Source organism: Mobula birostris, chromosome 1 (assembly GCF_030028105.1).
Source record: "Mobula birostris isolate sMobBir1 chromosome 1, sMobBir1.hap1, whole genome shotgun sequence".
Taxonomy (NCBI): domain Eukaryota; kingdom Metazoa; phylum Chordata; class Chondrichthyes; order Myliobatiformes; family Myliobatidae; genus Mobula; species Mobula birostris.
The window spans coordinates 117825721-117848306 of NC_092370.1; the positions used below are offsets into that span (position 1 = coordinate 117825721).

General features: G+C 44.1%; 1 protein-coding gene across 6 annotated transcripts in view; it reads left to right on the forward strand.

The window, feature by feature from the left end:
* Window positions 1-1523: 1523 nt before the first annotated feature.
* Window positions 1524-22586, forward strand: part of col14a1a (collagen, type XIV, alpha 1a) — a 273774-nt gene continuing 252711 nt past the window's right edge. For 4 of the 6 annotated variants that reach the window (XM_072261032.1, XM_072261062.1, XM_072261071.1 and 1 more), the window contains exons 1-3: window positions 5250-5373; window positions 15754-15882; window positions 21808-21924. In XM_072261032.1, the coding sequence (XP_072117133.1) occupies window positions 15792-15882; window positions 21808-21924 (208 nt within the window). In that variant the 5' untranslated portion in view covers window positions 5250-5373; window positions 15754-15791. Of the gene's footprint in view, window positions 1744-5249; window positions 5374-5636; window positions 6036-15753; window positions 15883-21807; window positions 21925-22586 lie in introns of those variants that run through there. The other 2 variants (XM_072261042.1, XM_072261051.1) reach the window with 2 other exon arrangements.

A 22586-nucleotide genomic window follows, 5' to 3' on the forward strand; every position in this document is an offset into this window, starting at 1 on the left:
GAGAGGATGTTTCCTATGGTGGGAGCGTCCAAGACCAGAGGACACAGCTTCAGAATAGAGGAGCGTCCTTTTAGAACGGAGATGAGGAGGAATTTCTTTAGCCACAGAATGGTGAATCCATGGAATTCATTGCCACAGGCAGCTATGGAGGCCATCTTTATGTATATTTAAGGCAGAAGTTGATAAATTCTTGATTGGTCAGGGTATGAAGGGATACGGGGGCGATGGTAGGAGATTTGGGCTGAGAGGGAAAATGGATCAGCCATGGTGAAATGGCAGAGCAGTCTAGATGGGCTGAATGGCCTAATTCTGTTCCTTTTGTTCATCATTTTATGATCTATAAAGTAGAATATAGTGTTACAGTTACAGAGAAAGTGCAGAACAGGGAGACAAGAGGGCGTTAAAAGAACAAAACTAGTGATTGTTAAAGTCTGAGAATTTAAATGTGAAGATTCAAGGTATTTAATGTCATTTCCGGTACGCAAGAGTAAGGGAGAATCAAATAATTGTTACTCCTGATCTGATGCAGCACAATAAAACACAATAAGATAATGAACACAATAATTTAAAAAATGTAATAAGTGTAAATATATGAGATAGCTTCCATACATAGATTGATTGTATGTACATAAAGTGATGCTAGGCCCAGGAGTGTCTGTAGATAAGGTGACTGACAGAATGATAGAGGTGGTGGGGTGTGTGTGGGGGGGGGAGGTGTATGGGGGTTTAATGGGTGGCGGAGTATATTAGACTTACTGCTTGGGGAAAGTAACTGTTTTTGAGTCTGGTAGTCCTTGCATGAATGCTATGTAGCCTCCTCCCTGATGGTAACAGGACAAACAGTCCATAACAGCGGAGTGGGTGGAATCCTTCACAATGTTGTTGGCCTTTTTTGGGTACTTTTCTGACAGCAATTCATTGGGCAGTTTTAAACTGTTTAAAACAGTAAGACAACTTCAATAAAAGTAGTGACTAGGTCTGCAAAGGGCATTTTGTAACGAATTACCTCGCTCCAGTGCCGGCTCGTCACAGGTCCGCAGGGCACGCTCAGCGTTACCAGCCGCGTTAGGGTAATTATGGAGGAAGACCTGTTACTGATGCTGTCCGTATTTAACATCTTCTGTGCTCTGGTGATACCGCTGATTATAAACTAATGATTATATCTGAACGCTTTCCAATAGTACTGGAGGCATGGCTTCTTTGCAAGCTGAGACTAATCTACGACAGGCTCGGTTAATCTTGCTGTCATCAGAGGCATAAATTTCTCAGCGCTGGTTACAAGTGAGGAATGAAACTGCCAAATGTTACTGAAAGATTCACGCTACATATCTATGGGGAATAACATTCACAGATTTTTATGCCCTTTCGGGGAGCTTACAGACGGCTTTTGGAATAAGTGGGCGGAGGCTTAACCAAGGATTTAGGCAGCCTGGGTGCCTATCAAGAGGGCTTGAGTTGCATCACCTGTTATATACTCTGCTGTGTAAACAACTACCACGTGGTTTGTCCAGGACCTCTTCAGTTTTCAAACGATCCAACTTGGATATTTTCTTGCAAAATCACCACCGAGTTTGGTAAGAATAAGAGAAACTATTCCAATCTGCAAATGGATCAGGAATCAAAGCGTACAGACTGAGAGCAGTTGGGAGGAGATGAGAAATGTTTTTCCAAGCAGCGAGTTGTGATCTGGGACGCACTGCCAGTAAAGGCAGTGGAAAAGAATCCAGCAGACTCTTTAATAAGGTAATGTATCTACTTGAAAAGGAAACGCTTACAGGGCTTTGGGGCAAGGCAAGGGGGAAAAGAGATTTGCAGGTTAGCACATTCAAAGAGGCTTGATAGCTAAAGAGCCCCCTGAGTTTTTTTTAAATATCTTTTTGACCTACAAGATAGTTGATGTGATGGAAGTTTATTATTACTACATCAATAGGTGAATTTGTTCTGTCACCAGAGAGTCCGAACAGTGTACTTCAGAAATTGTGGATTGAAAAAGAGCAAGAATTGCTAACTCTGGCCACTGTGGTTTGGAGATTATTGCTGGAGAGAACTCAGGAAATCTACATTTTTAAGCATCAATTGGATGTGATTCTGAAAGGCTACTAAGGATCAGATTTGTTGACATCCCTTTTAAGGGTTCCTAATGCTCTTCTTGGCCCCTTATCTGCCTTCATTCTGAAATCTTAACCCCCCCCCCATCTGTCCTGTAAACTTCCAAGCACTCTGCATTCTCCCCCTCCCAATCTGACAACCCACATTCCACCGATCACCAGGACCACCTGCTTTCATCTCCATAAAGTCACAGTCTCCAACCCTGTTACAACTTGTGTGCTGCTTAAATGTGCATGAATTTTAAAAAATCAGCTATGACAAGTCTGAGGTTCAGCCTCACATCTACCACCTGAACCAAACTTCTGGAGTCATTGTCATGGTCCGGTCCGTGAAATCCGCATTCCGGTTCACGGTCTGGTCCATGCTCCTTATTCCAGGTTTTCCGGTTTTCCCCAGTTTTTGTTGAGGCAGCTGATTCTCGTTTGGGCTGGCCTCATAAATAGCTTCAGGATTCAGTCTCTGGCTGCTGAATTTTTCCAGCCTAAACCCCCTGTCTGAATCCCTTTCCCTCTCTCCCCCCCTCTCCCCCCCTCTCCCCCCCTCTCCCCCCCTCTCCCCCCCTCTCCCCCCCCTCCCCCCCCTCCCCCCCCTCCCCCCCCTCCCCCCCCTCCCCCCCCTCCCCCCCTCCCCCCCTCCCCCCCCTCCTCTTCCCCCCCCCTCTTCCCCCCCCCTCTTCCCCCCCCCTCTTCCCCCCCCTCCTCTTCCCCCCCCTCCTCTTCCCCCCCCTCCTCTTCCCCCCCTCCTCTCCCCCCCCTCCTCTCCCCCCCCCTCCTCTCCCCCCCCTCCTCTCCCCCCCCTCCTCTCCCCCCCCTCCTCTCCCCCCCCTCCTCTTCCCCCCCCTCCTCTTCCCCCCCCTCCTCTTCCCCCCCTCCTCTTCCCCCCCTCCTCTTCCCCCCCTCCTCTTCCCCCCCTCCTCTTCCCCCCCCTCCTCTTCCCCCCCCTCCTCTTCCCCCCCCTCCTCTTCCCCCCCCTCCTCTTCCCCCCCCTCCTCTTCCCCCCCCTCCTCTTCCCCCCCCTCCTCTTCCCCCCCCTCCTCTTCCCCCCCCTCCTCTTCCCCCCCCTCCTCTTCCCCCCCCTCCTCTTCCCCCCCCTCCTCTTCCCCCCCCTCCTCTTCCCCCCCCTCCTCTTCCCCCCCCTCCTCTTCCCCCCCCTCCTCTTCCCCCCCCTCCTCTTCCCCCCCCTCCTCTTCCCCCCCCTCCTCTTCCCCCCCCTCCTCTTCCCCCCCCTCCTCTTCCCCCCCCTCCTCTTCCCCCCCCTCCTCTTCCCCCCCCTCCTCTCCTCCCCCCTCCCGAATACTCTCTGCTCTCCTTCTGTGAACGGGACCCTCTGGAACCTCCATGTTCCTCCAGTTCTGCCTCTGGAACATTCCGGATTTGCCCCACTGGTGGCCATCCTTTCACCTACTGAGCTCCATGTTCTGGAAGTTCCCCATGTCATCCAGTAAGAAATTTCTCACAACCCATCAGGTATTTGTTTAGCTGCCAGGTTTATTTGGGTTACTGCCTGATAACCCTGCTTTGAAAGGTTTTTACTCCGTTAGTCACAGAGTAATCCTGCCTGGAGACGGCTCCTTTGGCTCAACCCGTCCATACTGTCCAGGGTGCTCACCTGAGCTAGTTCCAGTTACCTGCGGCTGGCCATATTCCTCTAAAACGTCCCTATCCATGGACTCTTCTTACTGCCCTGGTAAAGCAGCCAGCTGTCAAATACATTCTCTCTTGTTGATAGATTCTTGATTAGTCAGGGTATGAAGGGATACCAGGAGATTGGAGCCGAGAGGGAAAAAATGATCAGCCCTGGTGAATTGGCCGGGCAGACTCGATCTTACGGTCTCTCCCTGGGGGCAGAAGATACGAACACCTGAAAGCATGTACTGTACCACCAGGAGCAAGGCCTGCTTCTCTCCTGATGTTGTAAGACTACTGAAGGGACTTCTTGTAGGATGAGGTGGTCTCTTGACCTCACTACGTTTTGGCTTGTACCGTACTATTATGCCTGTGTTCTGTTACTGTGTTTCCTTGCAGAACCTTGATGTACGGATGTAACTAAATGATCCGTATGGACGGCATGCAAAATAAAGTTTTTCACTGTACTCCAGTACGATGACAATAATAAATCAATGTATCAATTAACGCCCTTTGAAATGTCGGAATTGTGCCTGCCTCAACTACCGCAGTATTTCCAAAATACAAAGTGTTAGCTTTTAGACCAAGGGAAGAGGGTCGCTAATCAGCCCGTAAGAAGGTTGCTTCAAATAAATATTATTGCGGAGAAACACGACGGCGCCTCGTCTTCCCCAGGAGTCTGCCGAGGTTCGCCATGTCATCGAAAACCTTAGCAAACTTTTACAGATGTGCAGTGGAAAGTGTGCTGACTGGTTGTATTACTGCCTGGTATGGGAACACCAATGCCTTTGAGCGGAAACTCCTACAAAAGGTAGTGGATGAACGGATAAAACCCTCCCAACCACTGAGCACACCTGCATGCAACGTGCCGTAGAAAAGCAGCGTCCTTCATCAAAGATGCTCACCACCTTGATTGGTCTCTTCTCGCTGCTGCCATCAGGCTCTTGAAGAAAAGGGGATAGCTACACTCACTTAAGGACTCTGTTATATTCTTATTTCATGCACGTTATTTATTGCTATTTGTTTACATTTGCAGAGTTTGTTTACAGTTACTGTTCTATAGACTGGCTAAGTGCGCCTGCAGAAAGAAAAATCTGAGGGTTGGATGTGGTGACATGTATGTACTCTGATAATAAGTTTCACTCTGAACTTTGGTCCAGGAGCGAAGCCTCCCCCCACACCCCAGGGATAAATCTGCCTTCCTGTTCAGATATTTGGTCGCGTTGAAAGGCAAGCGGCCACACCATAATGTTGCGTGTGGGCAGAGTCCATCTTGATTCCAGTACTGTATATTATTGCACCAGGCGTGACCGCGGGGATGTCATCTAGCCCAGGGAACTGGTACTCCCTGTTTAGAAAGTCTCCACGTGTCTTTTAAAGGCGCTATCAATCAGGGTTTGGGATGTGATGCTGGGATTCCCCCATTGGTTGGGGCGTACACCTAGAGGGTGAGAGGGTGGCGTTGGGAGGTGTCTGGGTTTTGGGCTCGTCTGTCTCTCACTTTCCAAAGGAGGGAGGAGCGAAGAAGAGGAGAGAGAAAGAATGAGAAGGTCTCGTAGTCCCACACATTGAGCGAGGTTCACTTGTGGCCAGAGATAGGAAGCCACGTTAAAGAAAGATCCTGCCACTGTTCCCCAAGGTAAGCGTTTTTTAATTTCGAATAAGGACTCCCCAGCGCTCTCCCTGCGTACGTGCTGTGTGAGGTTCTAACTTGGGGCGTTCACACTGGCTGCAAATGTTCAGGTTCCCGCAGCGAGAAGCGGGACGCATCCTCCGCGCCGCTCCTTTGACTGTGAAGTGAGCTCGCGTTGTTTCTGTCCGCTGGAGCTGTCCTCTCCAAACTAACCAGACTCCGTGAGCTGCTCGATGTAAGGTGCGGTGGGAGGCACGTCTGTTCCCGGGAGTGCTGGTGGGTACTTGCCCGGAGAGGGAGAGACAGCCGTCGCCTCGGCATGCAAACCAAAGTTTGATTCAGATTTCTCGTCAAGATTCCCCTACCCAGCCGCGGGTCGTACTATGTGGCTTTGTGTTCGCAGGAAAAGTGCACAAAGCACTTCGTGTCGGGGAAGTTTTCTGAATGAAGTTTTCTTTAAATCCCTTTTTGCCCCCCCCAACAAAAATTGAGCTCTCCCTGAGGAGGCATTTGAATCTTTGCCCCTTGGCGGGGGGAGGTCCTCATCACACAGTAGCGGGACCCAACTCCGCAGGAAGTGTTCCGCCACATCACCCTACCTTGGAGAGTGCGGCCCTTGGCAACTGCGTTAGTCCGGAGAGGGTTGGTTACCCTGCGGTCAGGGGACGGTAAGTCGTCAAGTTGACTTTATTGTCATGTGCGCCAGCACGGTGAATTGAAAACTTGCTTGCGGCTGCGATTCAGGCGTGTAGGCACAGGCAACACATAACTGTACATGAATTATACAAGAGAGTAAAGCAAAGATAGCAAAAATGAGTGCCAAAAAGGAGAGAAACTCAAAGTAGTGCACGTGATAATCTGTGGTGTTCCATTGCTGAGGTAGGGTTAGGGTTGTACGGGTTCAAGGTCTTTTCAGGTTATAGGAAAGTAGCTGTTCCTGAACCTGCTGGCGTGAGACTTCAATGTCCCGAACCTGCTGCTCCATAGTTTTAATCAGAATCAACTTTAATATCATTGCATATGTCATGGTATGTGTTTTGTGGCAGCAGTACATAAAAACGACTATAAATTATAATATATATAACATTATGCAAGTAGTGCAAAAGAGTGAGAGAATGTTCATGGGTTGGTTCATTGCCAACTGATGGTGTAGGGGAAGAAGCTGTTCCTGAAACAGTAAGTGTGTGTCTTTAGGCTCCTGTACTTCCTCTCTGATAGCAGCAATGAGAAGAGGGCATGTCCTGGTGATGGGTGTCCTTAATGCATTTTTGAGACATTACCTTTTGAAGATTTCCTTGATGATGAGGAAGCTGTACCCATGATGGATCTGGATGAGTTCACAACTCTGCAACTTTTTTTCCCCAATTCTGTGCAGTGGCCCCTCCGTACCAGCCAGTGATGCTACCAGTTAGAATGCTCTCTATGGCACGTCTGTAGACATTTGCTGGCGTCCTTAGTGACCTATCAAACCTCCTCAATCTCCTCATGAAATGTAGCTGCTGGTATGTCTTCTTTGTATATGTTGGTCCCAGGATAGGTCTTCAGAGAAAGGGGCATAGCCCGGATGGTGGGGTTCCTCGATGATGGATTCCATTTTCTTCAGTTGGTGTCTCCTGTAGGTGCTGACAATGTTGGGGAGGACAGCACGATGGATTGGTTTGTGTCCATTACTCATGGACTCATTAATTACTCATTACTCAGGCTGGCTCTATAAATCTCACTAATGTGCACCACTCAGTTTGAGTTGGTAACAGGTTTTCTGCGTTTTGGATATGGACTTGGACTATAGACTTTTTCAGTATTTCTATATTCTGTGTTTTTTTGCCTGATCTTTCTCATTTTTTTGTGTGGAGGAGGGGGATTTGGGGGTCGATGTGCCTGTCCATTTTGTTCATTTTTGTGCGGGGAGGGGGGATTTTGGGGTTGATGATCGTGCTGCCGTTCTTTTCTTGGTTTCATGGCTACCTGGAGAAGAAGAATTTCAGAGTTGTATACTTTGATAATGAATGAATCTTTGAACCAATCTACAGACCTGCAAACAAAGTGCAGTGGGACCTTCAGAATTTGTTGTCATAATTGGTAGGGTGGTAGCTGCCCACCAGAGTTTTGCTTTGTTCTTGGGCTGTGATGTGATATCTTAGATATACTTGCAATTTGGAGGCCAAACTATCCAGGACCACGTGGCCCAAAAACTGATCCCAATTTGATCTGAAGAGCAGACTGAGAGAGTCTGTTCCAAATGCTGAAGTACCATTGGTAATTGGTTTATTATTGTTATATTTACCAAAATGCGTTGAAAAGCATTCCTTTCTGTGCCACCCAGACAGAGCATTCTGTACATACGTACTTTGAGATAATAAAAAGAGAACAGAATAAAGTGTTACAGAGAGAGTGCAGTGCAGGTAGACAAATAAAGTGCAAGGGCCATGACAAATTAGATTAGATTATTATTAGATTATGAGGACACTCAATCCTCATTTATTGTCATTTAAAATTGCATCCATTAAGAAATGATACAATGTTCCTCCAGTATGATATCACAGAAACACAGGACAGACCAAGACTAAAACGGACAAAAACCACATAGTTATAACATATAGTTACAACAGTGCAAAGCAATACCGTAATTTGATAAAAGAGCAGACCATGGGCACAGTAAAAAAAAAGTATCAAAGTCCAGATAGCCCATCATCTCACGCAGACGGTAGAAGGGAGAAACTCTCCCTGCCATGAACCTCCAGTGCCGTAAACTTGCCGATGCAGCACCCAACCACAGCTGAATCTGAGTCCGTCCGAAAACTTTGAGCCTCTGACCAGCCCTCCAGCACCGAGCACCATCTCTGCCGAGCGCTTCGACCCCGCCCCGGCCACCGAGCAACAAGCAAAGCCGAGGACTCGGGGCCTTCCCCTCCGGAGATTCTGGATCACACAGTAGCAGCAGCAGCGAAACAGGCATTTCAGAAGTTTCACCAGATGTTCCTCCGTGCTCTCATGTCTGTCTCCATCAAGTCAGGATTGGGCATGGCATCCTACTTGACAGATGACAGATATTCATCACCGGAGTGGCTGCTGCGCGCTGCGTCGCGCCACCATCTTCTCCTCTTCATATTGAGATTGAGAGATCAAGATTTCATATTTTTGTGCACTAGGGGTCCATTAATGAGTCTCATAACAGCAGGATCAAAACAGTCCTTGTGCCTGGTGGCTCATGTTCTCAAGCTTTTATATCTTCTGCCCAATGGGTGGGGGTAGAAGAAAGAATGACTGGGTAGGAGGGAGGGGTCCTTGATAACGCTAGATGTTTTCCCAAGGCAGTGGGAAGGGTAGCTGAAGTCAGCAGAAGGGAGGTTGGATTGCATGATACACTCTCTGCAATCACTTGTGGGCTTGGGCAGGCCAGACTAAACCGTTATGGATCTGGATAGGATGCTTGCTATGATGTACCTATAAAGACTAGTGAGGGTCATCATGGAAATGCAGAATTTCTTTGGCCTCCTGAATCGAGTGTGGCATCAATTGTCAGTGTAGGTCTAACCATTGTGAACTCAATGTGTGTGAGCTGACCCACTCACTCTCACCTTTTTGTGGCTGGCACTACTCCTGGTTCCTCCACGGTCCCATGCCACAGTTGGCTGCAAGAGAGTGAGCTGTGAGTGATGTTCAGACTAGACCTTTCCCTTGATCACCTTTCTTGCCCTGTTAGAGTCTAACTTGCTCTTCACAAATGTCTGCTGCTCAGAAGCTTAAATAATTCAAAGCCATTATCCATTTGGAACGGATTTTAAAATGGGCAAACCATTCGCCTGCCTTTCTTGTAATGATTGATTGTGCCATTCATATGAAACCCCTCTTGGTGTGGAGACAGAGGCACAACATGAGGTCAGATGCCTACATTTGACCTTTAGTGCCCTTCATACTTCTGTGTTGCTGTGCCTAGATGCAGAGTTATTGTACATGGTGTGTGTATATAAACACACCTGTACATACACGTGAGCCATCAGCCTTATCTGGCCCTCTTCAACTAAAGAAGAACATTTCTCTACCCTTGTTGGGGCTCTGCCTTGTTCAGAGAAAGATGGCTGTGGTTATCGGGAGCCAGCATTTTGAGATCAGAAATGATCAGACACAAGACTGAGACAACCATTGAAACTACTGTGACTATTGGAGCAAGTCAGAGACTGGCAACCTTTGCAGTAAATAACTCGCCTTCTAACACTTTAAAGCCTTTCCACCATCTACCAAAGTCAGGAGAGTGATGGAATGAACTTTGTTTCCCTGAATGAATTCAGCTACATTCACATTCAGACGCTCAACACCATCGTAGATAATACAATCTACCACTCTGAATATTCATTCTCTCCATCACTGGAGCACCAAGTCTGCAGTCTGTGCCACTTTCCAGACTTGCCTGGGCTTCCTGGCAGCACTTTCCATGAGCTCTTCTGCCAAGAAAGTGAAGGGACCAGGCCAATGAATACATCACTGACTCAATATTATCCTGCCTTGGAAATACTTCACCGTTCCGTCATTTAGGTCGAAGTCCTGAAACTCCCTCCCCAACATTGTCATGTGAGGACCTCACCACAAGGGCAGCAGAAGTTTAAAAAAATGGTTCAACACCACTATCATTATTTCAGGGGTATTTAGAGATGGCTAATAAATACTTATTGGAGACTACACTGGGAAGCAAACTGAGCCTGGAATAAGATTACATTAGGTGAAGATGATTTATTTCAAAGTTCTGACCCAAATGGCTGGTGCACCTGCCCTTGGCAAAAGGGAAGAGAAATCCATGAACATGAATATCTGTTAAACACAAGAATCCTGATGCCAGACTTTGCCATAAGAGTATTCACAAGGTAAAATACAGGAGTTGGACCCATGACAGATTTGGAAGAACGTAGCTGCTCAGTGAGCTTGTAGGAAGCCGATTCGATATTCTGAACCTTTGACTAGCCTGGTGAAAGAAGCAAAGGTCGGATTTCATTGTTATTTCTATTGGCAATTTACTTGGTTTTGTGAGAATACCTAAAAGTCATCAGACTCCTCTGCTGTTTCATTATTTTTTTCAAAGGGAGGGATTTATTTTGATGCGAACGGGGAACAGGAAATTTCTGACATAGGCTGGTGACGAGAAGAGGTTGTGTCCCAGGTGGTGGAATTCCTTAATGATGGATGCTGCCTTCTTGAGGCAGCAGCTCTTGAAGATTTCCTTGGTGGTGGGGAGGTCTGTGCCATGTTGGAGCTGGCCGCGTCTACAACCCTCTGCAGACTCTTGCAACTCTGTGCATTGGAGGTTGTGATGCAACCAGCTGGAATGTTCTCCACTGTACACCTATAGAAATTGGCAAGAATCTTTGGTGATGTAGCTAATCACCTCAAACTTCCTCAAAATGCAGTAAAGCCACCTGTGTGCCGCCTTTGTTCATCAGTCACTGAAAGTGAGCATACAAGTACAGCAGGCAATGAAGAAAACTAATGGCATGTTGGCCTTCATAACAAAGGGAGATGAATATAGGAGCAGAGAGATCCTTCTGCAGTTGTACAAGGCCCTGGTGAGACCACACACCTGGAGTATTGCGTGCAGTTTTGGTCTCCAAATTTGAGGAAGGACATTCTTGCTATTGAGGGAGTGCAGCAGAGGTTCACGAGGTTAATTCCCGGGATGGTGGGACAGTCATATGTTGAAAGATTGGAGCAACTGGGCTTGTATACACTGGAATTTAGAAGGATGAGAGGGGATCTGATTGAAACATATAAGATTATTAAGGGATTGGACATGCTAGAGGCAGGAAACATGTTCCTGATGTTGGGGGAGTCCAGAACCAGAGGCCACAATTTGAGAATAAGGGGTAGGCCATTTAGAACGGAGCTGAGGAAAAACTTTTTCACCCAGAGAGTTGTGGATCTGTGGAATGCTGTGCCTCAGAAGGCAGTGGAGGCCAATTCTCTGGATGCTTTCAAGAAAGAGTTAGATAGAGCTCTTAAATATAGCGGAGTCAAGGGATATGGGGAGAAGGCAGGAACGGGGTACTGATTGTGGATGATCAGCCATGATCACAGTGAATGGCGGTGCTGGCTCGAAGGGCCAAATGGCCTACTCCTGCACCTATTGACTATTGTGATTGCACTGATGTGTTGGGCCCAGGATAGTTCCTCTGAGATGTTGACACCCTTGAACTTGAAGCTTCCTAACTTTTCCTCTGCTGACTCAATGAATGTTGTCCTGACTTCCTCCTTCCTGAGGTCCACAATCAATCCTTTGGTCTTGCTGACACTGAGTGCGAGGTTATAGTTGCAGCACCGTTCAACCGTGTGGATCTGTGTCAGTCCTGTATGCCACCTCATTGTATAGGAAGTTCCTTAACAAAGGAGTTAGTGGTACAACAGTTAGAGACACTGCTTCACAGTGCTGGAGACCTGGGTCCAGTCCTGACCCCTGGTGTTGTCCGTGTGTAGTTTTCACATTTTCCCTTTGACTGTGTGAGATTCAGCTGGCCATTGATTTCCTTCCAGCTTAATCAGCTGCTGTAAGTTACCCCTTATTGTAGGTAAATGGCTAAATAAAAGTTAAAGGGCTATGATTGACATGAGAGAGAATATGCTACAGGGCTGCAGGGAAATAAGAGGAGGAGTGTAACCGGTGGGATTGTTTAGTTAGGAGCTGGGGTCTTTGTGTGCTAATAAGAACACTACTCCAACCCATCCTCTGTTTAAGAATCTTGCCTCGTTCACCCAGTGTTTGAAGATGCAGAGGTAGTTTGTCACTTGAGCGAAAGCTGGACTGGTCTATTCCACATCTATTTCTAAAGTCTCTCAAGTCAGACGAGGAGCAAAAGTTTTCAAATCTACCAGGCAACGGTGGCTATCAGAGCAGCAAGCTACTAACCTATTTACTGGTTACAGACACTGATGGAAACAGTATCAGAATTCTGGAGGGAAAATTCAGGGTTTAGGATTTTGGCAGCTAAAGATATACTTGCAAAAGGTGGATTAAGCCACAAGATGCACAGTGCGGAACTTGAACAAGAGAAGTAACTCTGAGTTTAGATGTGGAGGAAGGCAGAGGGAGAGAGAAGGTAAAGCCTGAGGGAGATTTGAATCTTTTAATATGCAACCTGACTGTGTGATACAGGTTGTAACAATAAAGTGCTGTTCCCTTCCAGCTCCAGTGATCTGAGGTCGAACCAGACCTCTGCCCCCTCTCGGTGTGGAGTTTGCACGTTTTCCCTGTGACCATTTGGGTTTCCTCCCATGTCCCAAAGATGAACTGCCAAGTTAAATGTCCACTGTGAACTTGGTAGCTAGGGAGGTGGGGGTTGGTGGTAGAGGCAGGGGTGAGAGAGAGAGTGGACCACAGGGACCAATAGGAATGCTTTGGAAACCAGCATAAACTTGATGGACTGAATGGCCTCCGACTATGTTGTAGACAAGTATTTAAATACGGTGTGTGAAATATTATGAATATTTGCAAGTGTATGGAAAAAAATATTGATGAACATTGGTAGTTTAAAATGCTAATCGGCCACTTTTGATGATGAAGTCTTGATGAAGGGTCTCTGCCTGAAATGTTGACTATTTACTCTTTCCTATAGATGCTGCCTGGCCTCCTGAGTTCCTCCAGCATTTTGTGTGTTGCTTGGATTTCCAGCATCTGCTGATTTTCCTGCCTGAAACATTGACTGTATTTTTTTCCATAGATGCTGCCTGGCCTGCTGAGTTCCTCCAGCATTTTGGGTGCTCTGCCAATTTTCTCTTGCTTGTCACTGTTGATGATGTTTCCTTCAGTGCCTGTAACCAGTAAGCATTTTGGTAGATTGACTATCTGATAACCACTATTGCATATTGTATTTGAAGACCTTTGCTGCTGATATCTGACTTCTGAGGCCTTAGAAATAAGCACAGAATAAATCAGTCTAGTTTTTACACAGCTGCTGAATCACCTGTGCATCTTCACTGGGTGAGGAAGGCAAGATGTTGAAGTGGAGAGTGGGTTAGCCATAGTATGATTATTTTTGTGTTGCTTAGTGGCTAGTTGATTAGGATGAAGTCATGCCCATTTAGAATGGAGATGAAGAGGAATTTCTTTAGCCAGAGTGGTGAATCTGTGGAATTCGTTCCCATGGGCAAATGTGGAGGCCAAATCATTGGGTATATTTAAGGCAGTGATTGATAGATTCTTCATTGGTCAGGCCTGAAGGGATATAGGGAGCAGGCAGGAGATTGGGGCTGAGAGGGAAATAGATCAGCTATAATGAAATGGCGGAGAAGACTAAAACTTAACGGCCTAATTCTGCTCCTATATCTTATGGTCTTATGAACTAAGCAACGTCCTTCTTGTTTATGGCATTGTGTGCATTTACCATACTGTATATATAGAGATCTCTTTTGTAGAATGATGCTCCCATGGATACCATGGGCTTGTAATCATTGAGGTGTAGAGGTAAGCTGAACCACTGTCCATCGCTAGCTCTCTTAGATAAACCATTCATTCCAAACCGTTGTCATGGATTAGTGAGCCATGAGTTCAGCTCTCACTAGGGGAATTTAAATCCTGTTAATTTTAAGCAAAAAATGGGTATAATGGAGTTATTGAGAAAATAATAAGCTTCTGAGAAAGAAACATGCTGTCCATACAGGTTTGGTTGGGATGTGTCTCCAAACTGAGAGGAATGTAGCCGACTCATAGTCATCCTCTGAGATGTCCAGTTGAAGGGCAGATAAAAATGGGTAATAAATATTGGGCACCCACAGCCTGGCTACAAGTAACTTCTCTTCCCATCTATTGTTAACTTTGTTTACTTGCGAAGTACATGAGTAACTGGTGCCAATTTTGGGCTTCAAGGGTTGGTTCAACTCAGGGTGTTTATCAGCATTTCATCAGTGTTCAGCAAGATCAGGTGTTTTCTATTATTGGAAATATTAAGGAGATTCTTCCATTTTAGCGCTCTAAAGCATGGATTTAGTCATAATGATTATGGATTTGTTCAGTTTTTGGCAGTTTCATTAATACAGGTTTTTTTTGTTACTTTAAACTGGGGGGGGCAGGAAGACAAGCTCTACATATAGTCACATGGCATAGAAACGTTGACCCATCTGGTCCATGCCAACTAAGACTCCTTATAAGCTAGTCCCAGTTGCCCATGTTTGACCATATACCTCTAAACTTTTCCTATCCATGTACTTGTCCAAGTTCCTTTTGAATGTTGTTAAAGTATCTACCTCAGGATGAACCTCTATAATCCCCAACATTATAGTAACTGGGGCTACTGAAGACTTCTGTAACGTTGCGACTGAGCGAGGATACGTATATTTTAGGGAAGCTTGCTGGATGTGGCATTGGTAGGCATTGCTCTTGTGTCCGGGTTTGCAAGTTATGGGATCAAGTCACTCTCCACAGACATGAATGTAGAAACCTAGGCTGATGCTTCAGGCTGTAGTGGGTCAGAGCTACATTGTGACTGAGATGTTAAATTGAGACCATCTTGGTAGTTTAAAAGAATCAAGTTGCTTGATGAATGTCATCATGTTGTCTGTATCTCTGAATACTATTTATGTTTGTGGGAGCTTTCTGTGTGTAGGTTAGTTGTCACGTTCCCCATGTTGTGATAGTGCCCGCATCTAAACATTTCATTCAGGATATCCTGAAGCTGTGAAAGGTACAATAAGAAAATAAGCTTATTTTGCCTTAATGGAGGGGAGGAGTCTTTTGGTGTAATATGTTGACTCTCCCTGCATGGTCTCTTTCCTACCCCCTCCCAAACCCTACCTTCATCCCAATGATCCTTCATGATCGCTGCTTCCCCTTTGTAGTTCCAGCTGCTCACGCATCTCAGATCTATTACACCTCCCTCGATAGTCAGGCCATCAAGTGCCAACACCCTAAGTTCTGGAATCCTCTTCTTGCATCTCTATCTCTTCTTCAAAGTTTTTTAAGTGACTTGGTATCAACAATGTTTTCCTGATCAAATGTATATTTTAGGAAATATTGTTGGCTGTGGAAGAGGCTTTTGTAAAGTACGTGGGGTTATACAAGATCTGTATAATTCTAAGGTGTTGCTCTATTAGAACATCTATCTAAACATTCAGCAAACTCCTGATCACAGCTGGGAATAACTCCAATAGTTTTAAATTCATGCTTTGGGAAAACCAAACTCCTTTGAATGAAAATCTTCATTGCATTAAGTAAAAGTTGGATTCAAATTCTGCGATTGAAAAATCCACCTAGAGCTCCTAATGCCCTTGGATGATGGTGCATTTATTTTGTTTTGGTAATCTTTACAAATATTATAAATTTTAAAGCCAGTGTTTATTTCTATAAGAATGCACAGTAATGTGAATCGGCGTATGAGAAAAGCTGCTCTTTTGTTGATTTTTGTTTTGCAGGATTCCTGAGTAAGCGTAGCCACCGGCAAGACCTAAGAATGCAGGTCTTTGGACATGGTGCGGGGACATGGCTTCTCCTGGGCTTTGTAGCTGTGACCTTGAACTTCATTAGCAAGGCACAGGGTCAAGGTAATTTCTGCCATGATAGCACAAGCCAGTTACAAACCCTCTGATGTGCAGATGTGGGTAAATCATTTGTTGTGAGTTTAAGTGCTTCTGCTTTATGTTGTAAATATTGTATTTTATGTCCCTGCTAAAGCTATTCACTATTTTAATTAAATCGATGATGCAAAATAATTGTTGCACCAAAATAGTTGGTGTTAACAATGGAAGTTAGTTATTGGCTTTCTTGGACTATGTACCACGCTGTTCGATATACCCAGTTGCCTCATTGATATGATGAAGTAATCATTGTAATCCGACATTCTTCTTGTAGAGCTACAGAAGGCATGTATCTGATTATTTCTGTAACATTGTGTTTTCATTCTGCCTTTTAACCACAGCAGTTAATGTTATTTTGACATTAAAGGAGTGTAAACCAGCTCTTCCTGTCATATTTTCTCACATCAGATATATTCAGATCACACAATTTGATTTGTCTCATACCTGACCATCTGTCAGCACTCAATAAAACTTTGGCTCCATTTACACTTGGAAGTGTGGGTTCAGGCTGAACTGATTTGTCTTTGTCTCAGCACTATTTGTAACACGTGTCTGGAACTGGTGTCTGAACTAACTGCAATGAAAGGCTCAGAAGTTTAGGCTAAATGCTGAGCAACCTCTTGACCAGTAGGGGACATTGTAACAAGAATGTCAGACAAACGAAGTACCAAAGGAACACTACTGAATTGTTCTTGTCTGAAAGAGTCAGGAATTACCAATTAATGTATATTTTTCTGCTGTAAATTTTCAACGAGGTGAAAATAGGACACACTTTGGTCAGCACCATGGTATAATAAATAATTCCCCGCCGAAGTTAGAACCATAGAACATGGCAGCACAGAAACAGGCCTTTTGGCCCTTCTTGGCTGTGCCGAACCATTTTTCTGCCTAGTCCCACTGACCTGCACCCGGACCATATCCCTCCATACACCTCTCATCCATGTACGTCCAAGTTTTTCTTAAATGTTAAAAGTGAGCCCGCACTGACTTCATCTGCATGTACCTTCTAAACCCGTACCTCTACTGCCTAGTAGGACAAGGAGAATAGGTATCTGGAACACCATTCCTGCAGGTTCCTCCAACAGTTGAATCGACTCTGGAAAGAGAAATATTTAACTGTCCTTGTATTATTGCTGGTGAAAGAGATTGGCGATCTTTCCCCGACAGCATCGTGGGGGCGCTTCCACTAGACAGTCTGCAGTGATTTAAGGTAATAACCCACTCACCACTTTAGAGGGGCAAGAGGGATGGGCAGTCAGTGCTGACCTTGTCACTTTCATTTCATGAACGTGTATTTTTGTGGTCACTTGTGATCTATTTAGCAAACTTTAGATTTGGGGAGGAGGAGCACAGGAAGGGCATTACTTTGAAAAACAGCACCCCACTGGCTTGTAATACAGTTAATTTTGATTTAAATTAATTTCTCATGGTTTAGTGGGGGGTGGGTGCTTCAGTGGAGTGAATAGTAACTTGAGATAGATAACTTTGGATTGGCAGGTGGGGCTCATTCATTCTCTCAAAGGCACCATTCTAGTGTGGGACTGGATGTCAGTCTCTGGAGGGTCACAGGAGATTGAAATTGATGCTGCCACATCAGGGACCCATTACTCCTTTCCAGCAAGCACATAGTTAAATTCTTCATAATTCAAAGTGTAAATGAGCTCATAGCCAGTGGAGAGTAAAAGTTTATTGTTTTGGATAATATCCATAGAATTACCTAACAGAGGAGAAGGCCATTTTGGTGCAATGCCGACATACTAGCCCTTTGGAAGAACAATCCAGTTACTCTTACTGCGCTGTGAGTTGCCTGTAGTGGGAAGATGTTGGGTTCACTTAGGGAATGGCAGCCCAGAAATTCAGCAGACATAAGACCGTAAGACATAGGAGCTGAATTAGGCCATTCAGCCCACTTAGTCTGCTCTGCCATTCCATCATGGCTGATCCCGGATCCTACTCAACCCCATACACCTGCCTTCTCTCAATGACCTTTGATGCCCTGACCAATCAGGAGTCCACCAACTTCTGCCTTAAATATACACACAGACTTGGCCTCCACCGCAGTCGGTGGCAGAGCAATCCACAGATTCACCACTCCCTGTTTCTACTTTCTTCCTTACCGCTGTTCTAAAGGGTCACCCCACAATTTTGAGGCATTGCCCTCTAGTTCTGGATACCCCACCACAGGAAACATCCTCCCCACATCCACCCTATCTAGTCCTTTCAAAATTTGGTAGGTTTCAATGAGCTCCCCATGCATTCTTCTAAATTCCAGTGAGTACAGGCCCAAAGCTGCCAAATGCTCCTCATATGTTAATTCCTTCATTCCCAGAATCATCCTTGTGAACCTCTTCTGGATTCTCTCCAACGACCACACATCCCTTCTGAGATATGGATCTGGACAAGTAACTGCTGAAAAGTACAGAGACTGCTATGAATCTGATTACACACAGAATGCTTCATTCTTATTTTCCTATTTAGTCTCTGTAAAATGGACAAAGAATATTTGCCCAGAAGTTCATCTTTGAATGATAGTTCTAAGTACGCTCCAAAGCTGTGATTGCATGTTGAATCTGCTACTTTTGATTCAATAAGAGTGGAATTCTGAAGCATTTGTTAAAAACATGGTCACAGCAATCCAGTTTAGCAGCATTACTAACTGGGGAAGAATTTCCTAGCAGTTCTTTTAATGATGATGCATTTCCTACATACCAGGAGAGGGATCTGTCTGTAGCTGATAGTTCAAGGGCACAAATGTATGAACTCCCAAATGTACTCTGCAAATTGAATGGAGTTTAATGTAGGTAGGAAGGTCCATTTGAACTCTGATTATTCTTGAGTGTGTTTATCACTGAGATTTCTCTCCCCCACATTCAATCCTCTCAACACTACCCCACTAAATCTAATCTAAAACCACTTGAAATTGCTCTGGTAAGAACTGAGAAATGGATAGAATTTCAAGCCACTTTAAAAGGGCTTTAAAGGAGATGGTCATTCTTAAAAAAATGTATTTGTGTAACATTATTATGTATTTTTAGTACAAAACCATTCTACTTGCAAATGTCAATAAGTCAAGTCGGAAACAATTACTTATTTGTTAAATTAGGGATTGATTTAATCCTTCTCAGAGGAGCTGTTAATGTTTGGTAAAACATAAAAACAGATCTGCCGTCATTTGGAAATGATTATAATACTCCCAACAACAATAATGACGGTTCCATGTTTTGCTTTTATTTAAAACACTTTAGAATTAACATTGCTGAAAACTTATTTTGCGTGAGGTTCAGCTGTTTATTCCCAGTACAGTTAGACAAAGGTTCCAATTCTTTGAACGGTACCGACATTAACCTCAAATTTTAAAAAAATTGCATATCTTGGTGAATTAACCAAATAGAAACTGTTTCTCTGTAACCACAAATATGCACAAATCCTCTAGTGTTTAAGTTAAAAATTAAACACGGCTGAATCTTGAACAACTGGTTAAATTGAACATGCACTCAGTTAACTAAGAGTTAAATCACAATGTAGGAATAAATGACTGTTCATTCCTAATCCCATAAATATTTGTTCCAACATGCTGGGGATTTGTCATCAATGCAGGCAGCTGATAAAATTCCATTGATAATTAATACTGAATGTTCGAGGTTATTCAGGTGGGTAGCAGAGAACTGCACTCTTTTAATATTTGGGCAGGTCAAAGGGTTGTTTCTTTAGAGTTTAGAGATTCATATTCCTAACAGTTACATTCCTTCCTCCACCTCCACCCCCATTCCTCTTCATCCTTCACCCATCCATCACCGATGCCCAGTAGCCCTGTCGCTAGCACTTTCCTACATGGTAGAGCTGTGGTGGGCCAGTACACAGATGCAGTGATAGTGCAGTAAGTTTAATTCTTGTAGCTGTTTCACCTCTTTAGGGTGGGGGGGGAGGGAGGTGAGAAACCTTATTGTGTGTGGTGTCCTGGATTGGGAACAGATCCAAGCAAGCAGAGTGCCTAGGACTGAGATGAACAGATAGGAACCCTTGTGTTAGGAATAGTGTGTAAATGGGGCTTCTCTCATATTAATCTGAGTTAGTGCATGAGAAGGAAATTGTCAATTTTAGTAAATTCTGTCATCTTGTAGTCTCACTTCAGTGGTACCACCTTCCATGATGGAATATGTGTTTTTCTTAACAAATGGAGTAGTTGCTTTTCTGTAGAACGTTTACAAAGTAAAATTAATTATTCCTGATGCATCTACTTAAAGCAATTAAGATTGTCTTGAACCTGAAGTTCATTTTTATATAGGTACATTTATCTTCTGCACACAATCCAGGTTTGCTTTTGAAAATGCAAATAATTCAACTTTCAATAAAAAAGAATTATAGGACTTATAGAACTCTAGTGAGTTAATTCTGTTTTGTACAACATGCAGAAGTTTAGTGCATGGGGTTGCATTCCTAGATAATTGTTTCACTTTTTTTTAAAAAATGCAATTTGTCTGCAAACCTTCAATGTTCTTGGGGCACTTTCTGGTCAAGCGTGTTAATGAAGCCACAGGCGTTGCAGCTGGATACTCCCTCCTGACCCATTCTTCACACTTGCATTCTTCTTCATCAATGCACTGGTTTTATTGGCCATTTTGACACTAAATTCCCAAGCAGAGTTAAACATTTCATACAGTCATTTTGCTGGGAGAATGAAAAGGAGCAGGTGGTATTTCCATGATGTGTTCTGGTAGTATTTCTATGGCAGTGAATTACCTAAATATCAGATCATTAGTTTTCATTAGAAACCAGGTGCTCTGCATTTGGCTCATCAGAGTTTTCATAAACTATGCTGGACAAGTCACCCAAGAACTACGGATAGCAGGATAAGTGACACCAAAGAGTTTTGGTGTAGGAACTTAGATTTAATACAATTTGTCTATTGCTGAAATTGCCTCAAATACTCTCACTGTTGAAATAATTTTGCTTATAATTGGTCACTGTACCTGGTTAACCATTGGTTGTATTTTGGCACAAAATAATTTCTGTTTCTGATGTTTTAGTAATGCTAGATGACTCGTAGTGTTTGCCGCTTTTGATTTTCAAGATCAATGGTCATAGCTAAGAAGCATCAGGGGTCCCGCGTGCTTGGAGCTTCAGCTAACATAATCCAAACCTTCCTATTCTGAAGGGAGATAGTGTTCAAATCTGCATCTACTATTACTTTCTGGGTCCCAAACCGGTCTTGTTATGACCCCTGAGTTTGCAATGGTGTTATTTAACAGGTGTGTTTTTGGTAATGGAAAACATACACTTCTCTTTCTCAATACTAAATAGACAAATAAAGGAAGGATTAGTATTTCATCACCTTTCATTAAAGCCTGAAATAAATAGCAGAACAAGTCATTTGGATTGTACGTTGGATGGCAAAGAGAAAGAGTGTTATATTACACAACTTGCTGTCTACAAGCTATATTGCACAGATCTTGGATCAACACAGAACGCCCTCCTGAGGAAAAGCTTGCTTGCAAAGTAGTTTTTCTTCATACTAACTAATAAATTTTCATAGTGTGGTTTTAAACTGGGTTCTATGCTAAAGAGTGATTTAGCAGAAGCATATATTGCTTGCAGGTGGCGAGCTGGTTTAACAATTGGCTTTGAAACTCTGAGTTTAAAAGAGAAATGCAGAGCTGTGCAGATTTGGAATTATCAATTTGATGCACAGAGCAACGCTGAGGAACAAGGTAGTACAAATAGTTTGGAGCCCTGTTAAATATTGTGGTAAATGTAGTTTGTCTTGATTATTGGTGTTGACATGGTGTGCAGGCGCTGTGCATTAAACCACTGTTCTGATGTAGCGATGACATCTGTTTCAAATGCTGAGTTAACCTTCATTTTTTCTCTTTTTTTTTTGTGTACACCTTGTAGTTGCCTCTCCAACAAGATTAAAGTTTTCTATAATGTCTCAGGACAGTGTGAAGATCACATGGAAAGCCCCTAGGGGAAAATTTCAAGAATACAGATTAACTGTGACACCAGTTGTAGGTAAGGACTTAATGATATATTTCATTCTTTTTTTTTCTCCTGGCCCAGATGGATTTACAGTGAAATATTTTAAATGCTATGCGGAGGAACTAGCTCCACTACTGCTGAATATGTACAATGAGTCTATAGAGTGGGGTAATTTACCCCCTACTTTATCGCAAGCACTAATTACATTGATTCTGAAAGAGGGTAAAGACCCATGTGAATGTAAGAATTATAGACCAATTTCCCTAATCCCAATAGATGTGAAAATTTTATCAAAGATCCTTGCAAACCATTTAGATACAGTAATAACCCATGGCTGATACATAGTGATCAGGTGGGATTTATCAGGGGCCGCAGCTCATCTGATAACATCAGGCGTCTGGTGAATATTATGTGGTCGGTGGCCGATAATCAGTCACCTGTAGCAGCTATCTCACTCGATGCTGAAAAGGCATTTGATCAGGTGGAATGGGACTATCTGTTTAAGATCCTTCAATTTTTTGGATTTGGACCCATCTTTTTAAAATGGATTAGACTGTTATATAATAACCCCGAAGCAGCGGTTCAAACTAGTGGTTACATTTCACCTTACTTCTCTCTCGGAAGGGGTACCCAACAGGGTTCTCCACTTTCTCCAATGTTGTTCTGTCTAGCTCTGGAGCCCCTGGCAGCAGCTA